The sequence below is a fragment of the Saccostrea echinata genome, unplaced genomic scaffold (assembly GCF_033153115.1).
Source record: "Saccostrea echinata isolate AGI-Se365-2 ecotype Australia unplaced genomic scaffold, CSIRO_AGI_Sech_v1 ptg000014l, whole genome shotgun sequence".
NCBI classification, from domain to species: domain Eukaryota; kingdom Metazoa; phylum Mollusca; class Bivalvia; order Ostreida; family Ostreidae; genus Saccostrea; species Saccostrea echinata.
Window position 1 is genome coordinate 18,868,942 of NW_026889763.1, and position 9,943 is coordinate 18,878,884.

Consider the following 9,943-nt stretch of genomic DNA (forward strand, 5'->3'; position numbering starts at 1 on the left):
GCAAACTTGTAATATTTTGTTAAGGGAGTAGACTTTCGTAAAGTGTTAATTTGTAAACATAATCATATTAATCTTAAGCTGGTTTGGTATTTAATGAAGTAGAGCTTGATTGCACCACAGAGACAGGACAAGGACAACGGATTAAATGTCTCAATCAGCCGATATTAATCTTACACTGCAGTGTAATCACCCAGAATTTACTACTTATAACTCGTCATTATTAACCCCTCTTCTAATTTTATCTTACATGCTCAGGGTAATGGTTTAGGGATTATGGAACTGTTCCCACTGTTGATGAACAAAATAATTGCATAAATACAAATTCGTCCAAGTCAGCTGTTGATAATATTTCATTAAATTTCGAATTAAAAAATATTTGAACAGAAATGCCTTAGCAAGTGTTCATTGTATTACAAATGGCCAAGTTAACTAGTAAACAAAACAGCTAGTGGTGTCTTTTTGTACATCCATATCACAGAATTTTGGAATTATAGAATCAGACAGTGGTCTCTCTTTCTTATCCTTATAATCTGAATGACCTTGAATCGACCATCATCTTCACTTGCATTTACGTCAAATTTTTATTCATCTTAATCGATATTCTTGCTTTTAAAATCAATATTTCACTCTGTAAATGTACATTAGATCAGATTAAAAGACTGTGTACAGAAAAGATTGTGTTTCTGAAAGCAATAAACCGAGATTTTGTTTCTATTTAACTGTGTGCCTTTCTACTTTTCATTTTTAATTCGTGTTTACCCACCAGGCAGGCGTAGACGACTGTTCAGTTTTAAATTTTCACTTCTTGACAAAGTTTGCTTTTGGATGCGATACGTTCGTTCAAAATTTCTATTTCTATTCAAGGTAAACAACGTGCAGATTAGGTCTATGGTTGTAGAAAACCTGTCATTGAATTGAACTTCACGAAATAGAAACATGGAACATATATCATGTGTAATCTTCAGAACAGTGTTGTTGCTGTCATTTCTTGGGTGCACAGAATCCTGGTCCAGGACACAGTTATTCCAGGATGTTGTCAACAAAATGGATCCAGACATTGCTCCATTTGAATCTGCAGAAACAAATATCGGTGTAACGATAACCTTAAATTTGATGGAAATTTCAGAAGTCGACGAAAAACAGCAAACTGTCAAAGGATCGTACTGGATTGTGTTAACCTGGACAGACTGGCGTCTAAGATGGGACCCAAGCTCCTATATGAATATCAGCGCAGTTCAAGTGAAAGCCGAAAAGATCTGGTCACCGACTTCCATTTGTATCTTTAATGAATTAGGAAATGAGAAGTGTTTTAATGCCGATAAAGATCCAGTTACAGTGCATTCAGCAGGATACGTTTCCTATATGAAATACATGGAGAGTGTATCCCAGTGTGTAATAGATGTCACTAAGTATCCTTTTGATTCTCACTTCTGTGGCCTTTATTTTGGAAATATTAATTCCAACACTGAGTATATCAATTTTGAATCGAAATATTCTAGCTTCCTTCTTCAGTATCTTCAACCAAATGAAGTTTGGGGTGTCCGTAACACCTCACTTTTAATATACGAATATGAGGATTCTCTGACCAAAAGAATTGAGAAACAATTACATTTTAACATACTTTTGGAGAGAAAGTCGTTTTATGTCGTAATTTCGACATTGATACCCGTGATTATTTTATCAGTGCTAAATTTGCTTTCTTTCGTGGTACCTATTGATTCTGGAGAAAAGATGGGATTCTGCATGGCTATATTCCTAACCTTTGCAGTATTTCTGACCATAATTAACGATACCATGCCAAAATCTTCAGACAAAATTCCTTTTTTTACCATATATTTAATAACCCAACTCGTCATAAGTGCATTGACTGTTGTATTCGAAGTCTTTGTGTTGTTGGTACACTTCCATTTTTCGCAAAGTAAAGAAAAATCATCAAAGAGGGATGAGGAAGAGATTTCCAAGAGAAGATGTCACTGTACTGCAGTACAGTTGGATATAATTTTCTTTTTGTTTGTTTTAGCTTGCAATATATTTTCTTCGCTTTTCTATGGCATTAATGTAATGTGAATCCCAATCTCTCCCACAATGTAAAATTAATTTCCTTAACTATTAAATCTGAGGCCTACTGTACATCTTTGCGTAATTATAGTGTTGATTTGAAAAATACACTTTTTTCACATTGTAGAGATTTTCAGTTTATTCACTCTACAAATGAATAGAATATATACATAAAGATTCTTTTGATGAGATCAATATTTAGTAAACGATGTGAAAATACATCCCGTTTCTTGTGATGGTTTATAATGCAATCATCTTTTATCATAAGTCGGCATATACAATTTTAATAACTCAAACACTGGTAGAAGACAAAGGACCAGAGATGTCTCTTCTGAGTGAAATATGGAAATGTACTGCCCTTTAATATTAAATAGATCTATTTAGATCAAGATGAAATTGTTTTTATTGGTGAGTTTTGTTAGTCACAGGCACTCCTTTTAGTAAATAAAATATTTGCTTGTTCATTTAGTGCCTCCCTCCATCACATTTATTCATGTGAACATTATTTTAGATGTTCAATACATCTGCAAGATTGTTTTGCAAATTTAGAAACATCACTATAATGATGTTTTTGCTTTTTATATACTTCAGATATACCCAACTGTGTGACACTTAATTTTTCTGTTATCATTTCTGTTTTTCTTACATCAGACATTCACGTGAATGTAACCGGTTCTTGTAGGGATTTCTGACAACTGCAAGACGGTATATATAGGGTTGGATTATATTGTTATATTTCTTAGAGATAGTTGAATTGGAAGATGATACTATTTAAGAAGATATTTATCTTTTCAACCCTAAAATAACAATAACATCATATAGGTACACAGACAAACATACAAACAAACACGTGCGCTTAACAATACAAAAAAATCACAATTTTAAACACGTAAATCTTTCATTTAGGCCATTGCTTTACATTTCATACAAAAGCATTCAAAGGGTATTAAGTCTATAAAACATTCACGTCAGACTAAAATGGAATTGTGTACGACACAGGGAAATGAAACTGATCATTTTATTGACAAATAAGATATAAATAAATGTAAAAGCACAATGTTTTTGATGTACTGAAAAGATGCCAATTTAATAAAAATTACATTACTTACATTTCTCTCTTTATTAACGATTTCGCTGAAAAATGTTTACCAGAGGAAAAAACTTATGAGAAATATTCACTTAATTTTGGGCTTTCCGATCTCCTCTAGGAGCTGGGTGAATTAAAAAAAATGACCAAACGCATATTTATCAACCCACACTAAAAATACAGGCAATGAAAATAGATTTCTATGTCTCAGCATATGTCTTTAGATAGTGTCTAAATACCTGCCAAATATCTCGTTGATATCTCAATTAACAAAAAAGTTATGCCCAAAAATGAGGCTAAAATTGTCAGGAGTGCAACACCTTTTTGTGACATTTTGAAATTTCAACATTTTTTAGAGATCTGTGAAATAAAAAATAATGCTTCATGTTGAAAATAAAGTCTTTCCTGATAATATTCAAAGTACTGAGCTTTAAATGTGGACTGTCATAACTTCTGTTTAATCAAGTTGTGGTCATGGCTGATGTTTAAAAAAATGTTATACCATGTCAGGAGTGCAACAGAAAAAATGTAGTGTTGCCAAAAAAACATCAATTGTAAAATTCTGAAAGAAAATTAAGACAAAAAAGAATTTTCGAAGTGTAAAACAATAACTGATATACATTTTAAAACTTAAAAATGTTATATAAATCACAAGCAGCATTAATGAGAGTCAAGTATATGTGCATACCCAAAAATGTCAGGAGTGCAACATTTGATGTTTTGCTCCCAAGTATGAAAAAATTATTATCATTATTTGATTTTCTGATTTTTATTTTGGAAAATGAAGACACAAAGAACATTTTTACCAAATAGATTTATCAATTACAGGATCTGTCTGTGCTTCAGATCTATATTTCTATGGTCAGGAGTGCAACACATTTTTTTAAAGATTCAATTTGTGTGACGAAAAGACTTCTATTCATGCTTAGAAGTATTCATTAATTAATAATGTTCTTTTTGTATAATTTAATACTAAATTATTGACAGTTTTATTATTAAAATCCTTCTTTTTTCAATTTTATCAATTCAGATGTGTTATTATCTTTTTTGTGATTTTTTTTAATGAACGTTAAAAATAAACACACTAAAACATTGTCATAAAATTCAAGTAATTCCTCCTCAACTTCACTGAAACAACAGAGCAAGTTCTTATGTAATTTTCACTTCACAATTCTACTTTAAAGACCCCAATGCTTTTGGTCAGGAGTGCAACAAACATGTTAGAATTATAATTCATCCAATAAGAATAAAAATAAAGAAAAAATGATGAGTAGAATTTTTCTGGTGCGTTACAGTGTTTGTCCTCTAAAGGAAAATATGCTATAAAATATATTTTATCTTCTAAATATACATTTAAGCTAGTTTTTTTTGGCATAAAATGGGGTATAATTCCAGATAAAATGCGAATTTTAAATACTTTCATCTGTTTTAATTATGAAGTATTAGACTATAAGTATTGGACAATTTCATTACCATTTGATGTTGCCAACACTTCATGAATTTTTGTGTTCTATGGTTTTAATTTTAAACTTTACTGCAGTCAGGAGTGCAACAAAACTGCTTCATAATTACCGATGCTTTTTAACTATCTTTACTAAAAAATAAGTTGGAAAAAATGCTTGATACTATCTGATGTTCAAAACACTATGTCTATCAACAAATTACAGAAATTTTACAGTCAATTCAGGGAATAGTTTTCATCATTTCACATATATTTTAAATACAATTTATATATATTACACTTTGCAAATAATCATGTTTTAAGGTCTTCAAAATATGAAAAACCTGCTGTAAACGATGAAAAATACCAACACGACAAATTGATTTACAAAGTAAGAATGGGTTATTGTGTGTTATGATTTTTAAAACAATGTTAAATAAAATACATATCAGATGTCAGGAGTGCAACACAATAATGTAACATAGGGTCACTTCAAAATCTAGTATTTTTTGTAAGAGAACTCGTATATAACAATTCTTTTTTAGCTTAGATTTAAAGAATTGGCTTGAACGGACAAAAAAGTGAATTTTAGGGAATTTTATTGCTTCATATTTTTTTCATATTAAAACTTTTCAAACCAGAATTGAAAAAATAATGTAAAAAAAAACAAAAATTTTTTGTCACATGTACAAGAGAAGATACTCATTCAAGGTCTAGATTTAATCATTTATACCCCTTCTACCATTTTGAAGCATAAAAAACTATAATTTCTTGTGATTATGTATTTTAGAAAGTCTTTTAAGGTGTAATGATATTTTCTTTTTTCAAAAGAAATTTTACTAATAAAAATTCTGAAACTTTTTAATGCAATTGTCTATTCTATTGCCACTTCAGGATTTTAAACTAGAATGCATTTGCAATTTGATGATAAAAGTGAAAAATATGTTACAGGTAGTTGAATTTTGCCAAAAAAATTCAGTTTGGTGGTCATTTTTTTTTTAATTCACCCAGCTGCTAATTCAAAAATTGATTTTAATTTGCATCAAATATTGATAAAAATTAAAATGTTTGCAAAAACAGAACGTATATAGCTGTTGTAAATTCTTAAAAATAATTTAATTATCAAAAGAATGAAAATGTAGACATATATCCTTTCCATTACATTTGTTGAAAACACAGTAAAGCGTACGCAGCTTAATTCATTTGATTGCAAATGTACTTTGAAAACAGTCAGATATTTTCATTATCATTAACCAACGTTTAAGACCTTCAGGTTGATTATCACATTTCGCAATACAACTGTTTACTCTTTTTCACGATGTTTTCCCGGTTTAATATTGGTGACAGCAACAAGGTTATTTGTCAGTACATCAGTGGTACATTATCTAAATGGTTAGGAAGTGTTCATTGAAAAGGAGTATTCTCTACAATATATAAAAGGCTTTTTTGTAATTGCTTAAACCAAATATCAATCTGAAACGAAATACAAAACGCTTAATTGCATTGATCAAGCTATACTAACTTTTGGGAGTTTTCCGTAAGCTTGAACATTGAAATGAACACGATGTTTTAGTCTAATTGTCAGAACTCCTTTTCAGCTTTATATAGGCCTTATGTTATTCAGGATTACACGTTTCCAATCTACAAACACAAGGGAGGAGGTCAAAATAATAGTTTCCATGTCAAAAAATAAATAACAGAGGAGGGAATCCCTTTTATATGTAATAAGCTCTTAATGGTTAGGTTAGTGCTAGAAATGGAATCCGAGTTTATTCAAAGATATTTTAGTAGAAAACCAATATAATATGGACAACTTCCACTACATTTTCAATGAGAAACAATAAGAAATGTATAAGGGAGATGAGTTACAAAGTTACTTTTTATAGACATACGTCTCCTTTCATTTTTACGTAATAGGTTCTGGTGTTTGAAGGGCCGGAGGGATGGGGCCCTTTGTTATGCTAATATTTTAGTAAATAATTATTAAGTTATCTTCTTGGAGATTTAGCTATCAAACTACAAGAAGTCAAATTTATTTACAAAGAATATCTTCAAAGGTTTCCAGGTGTCTATATTATGCTCAAAGGGCAGAATATAGTTGGTCAACATGGGCGGCGGATGGCTATTTTGGCATAATATAAAAATCGATATCTGGATTGAGACAAGGTTACAGATCGTCAGGTTTATCTGCAGGAAGATAGAATATTATACAAGCCACAGGAAAAAGATATTCCTTGATCCTTTTTATTTATTTATTTATTTATTTTTTTTTACGTAAAATTGCCTTTTCTTTTCGAAATCATATGATACTGCGATTTCATTGCAATCCATTCAAATCCTACTGAAATATCAAATGTATATTTGAAATTGGTAATAGATAATTCCTCAATGAAACAGATAAAATTGTTATATCAGGACAAGACAGAGTTTAAATTTACGTTCATTTTTTTTTTTTTTACATTTCTTGGGAGTTCCATTATTTATGCATACTTTCTGATTGATTATGAAATATAGTATGATTATTCTAACTCTTACACAATTAGATTTAAATATCCTTTCAATAGACATAAGTCAATTTTGTAATTATATTACAAAAATTCAGAATCAGCTTTCTTAGTTTAAATCCGGTGCTATTTTTAGATAATGTGTATTTTGAAATTGTTTGTATTTACGCTTCTCCAGGCAGTGACTCATTTTATGAGAATAAACAAATTTCATAATTTTAAATTTCTGTTTTATTAGAAGACTTTTGATCGTAATGTGATAACTTACAGACATAATCATATTCATCTAAAGCTAAGTAGGCATTAAATGGGATAGAGAAAGAGACATAGAACAATTAAGTGCCCTTATTAAATATATGAAATAAATAATATTGTCCACATAATATAATTTGACCAGGCGTAACGTGATGAACTTTTGATTGATAAGAACAGATCCAAAGTGTAGGGTTGGCTGCAAGTATAAAACGTTTTGTTCCTTTATGAACCTTGTAGTCTCAATTCGAGTTAAAATTATTTGTATCATTTAATTGGACATGCTTTAATTTTGTGAGTAGAAAACTTATTAGCATGTGAAAGATTATTGGTCTCTGGCCACAAAATAAGACAGAGTAGACCCCGTGGTTAAGTTCTTTGTGGAACATTTATAGACCCTCGTGATTCGACTAATTTTAAAATATGCCCATTATCAGTGCAAATACCCTGGTTTACCTTTGCATTATACATTCAGCTGAGAAACAGATTTATTGATGTTCGCGCTTTTCTGTATCAATATTTAATTATGTTAATGGATGTTAGTTCAGATTGAAAGACTGTGTACAGAAATTATTATTCTACTCAAAATTTTGCTAATCTATTTAATAAAACATAAATACAGATTTTGTTTCTCTTTAACTCTGCTCCATGTCGTTCGACCATCCCTTTTAAATCTGTGTTTACCGAATAAGAAAGCGTGTCTATTTTCAATTGACGGTGATTTTTTTTTAGACATCTTTTGTAACTATAATCTGCTTGTGAAATACCGTCACTGAATACAGAGTGTCAAAAATCCTGCATTTGGGATTATTTCGAAATGTCCATTTTTTGACCGAATTGAATTATATATAAATCAGTAAAAAAAAACTTGCTCCCATTTTAGGCAACTGCAATCGAAAACATCACAACCATGGCACCATTAGGATTGTTAAGAATCGTGTTGCTTTTAACATTTCTTGGTTCCACAGAATCCTTGTCTAGGACGGAGTTATTCACGGATGTTATAAACAAAATGGACCCTGACATAGCCCCATTTGAATCTGCCGATACATTTATTTCTGTGACAATAACTCTAAATCTGCTAGGTATATCAGAAGTCAACGAAAAACAGCAAACTGTGAGAGGATCGTACTGGATTGTGTTAACCTGGACGGACTGGCGACTAAGATGGGATCCTGAATCTTACAGGAATATCAGCGCGGTTCAAGTGAAAGCCGACAAGATCTGGTCTCCAACTTCCATTTGTATCTTTAATGAAATAGGAAACGACAAGTGTTTTAATGCCGATAAAGATCCAGTTACAGTGCATTCATTAGGATACGTTTCCTACATGAAATACACGGAGAGCGTCTCCCAGTGTACAATAGATGTCACTAAATATCCTTTTGATTCTCACTACTGTGGTATGTCGTTCGGAAATATTAATTCCAACATTGAATACCTGAATTTTGATTCGAAGTATTCTAGCTTCCTTCTTCAGTATCTTCAGCCAAACGAAGTCTGGAATGTCCGGAATACAACACTTCTTGTATACAAGTATGAGGATTCAGTAACTGAAACCATCTCACAACAATTACATTTCTACATATTATTGGAGAGGAAGTCGTTTTATGTCATCATTTCTACATTGTTACCCGTGATTATTTTATCAGTGCTTAATATGTTTTGTTTTGTTGTGCCTATTGACTCTGGAGAGAAAATGGGGTTCAGCATGGCCATATTTCTTACTTTTGCAGTATTTCTGACAATAATTAACGACTCCATGCCGAAATCATCCGAAAAAGTTCCCTTTTTCACAATTTATTTAATAACTCAACTCGTCATCAGTGGATTGACTGTAGTGTTGGAATCTATTGTTCTCTTGGTCCACTTCCACTTTTGTACAAGAACAAAAGAACAGCTAGAGGGAGACGAAAAAGTGATCACTAAAAAGAAATGTCATTTAACTGGGACACATTTAGACATCATATTCTTCTTGTTTGTCTTAGGTTGCAATATATTTTCCATACTTTTCTATATTTTAAATGTGATTTGAAATTTTTCCATCAAGAAATAGTTTTGCCTAATCCTTTCTCACAGCCAGGATATTTTCCCGCATTGCCAGTACAGTAAATTGTACTGTTTTTTACATTAAAATATGAGGAACGTATATTTTGTCATCATTTATCACAAGATGGTAAAAGATTATTTGTATGTTAGGAATCTAGGATACAAAACACTCTCTTTAAACATAAAAGTGTCCACACTGAACAAAAGACGAAAGAGAAAATGTTTGCTTATGACTTTAAATGTTTCAAAAGGTAGTTTGTAGAAATTATGTAAAATGTTCATTATGCAGTAAATCGACCGAGAAAAAGGGATTGATTAAAGGAAATCAAAGATGGTAAAACCATACACTTTCATTTAGCCTTTTTGGGAGTATTTTATATAACCGTCTGGACAGTTTTGCTCAACATTAAGACATTGAGCACTGCATATTTTTGGACTACAAAGAATAACAGTTACTTAACATAGATTGTAAAATGTATCAACTGCAAAGAGCTAAAACAGAGCATATGACAATCGCCCCTTTGCAAATACATACACTTACAAAATATAAAT

At 31.1% G+C, this 9,943-nt stretch overlaps 1 protein-coding gene across 1 annotated transcript; it reads left to right on the forward strand.

Moving 5' to 3' along the window:
- Positions 1-936: 936 nt before the first annotated feature.
- Positions 937-9,377, forward strand: LOC133186563 (neuronal acetylcholine receptor subunit alpha-9-like). Its single transcript, XM_061321795.1, has 2 exons — positions 937-1,469; positions 8,324-9,377. Exons 1-2 carry the CDS (start codon positions 937-939, stop codon positions 9,375-9,377), a joined length of 1,587 nt encoding a protein of 528 aa, XP_061177779.1.
- The last annotated feature ends 566 nt before the right edge of the window (positions 9,378-9,943 follow it).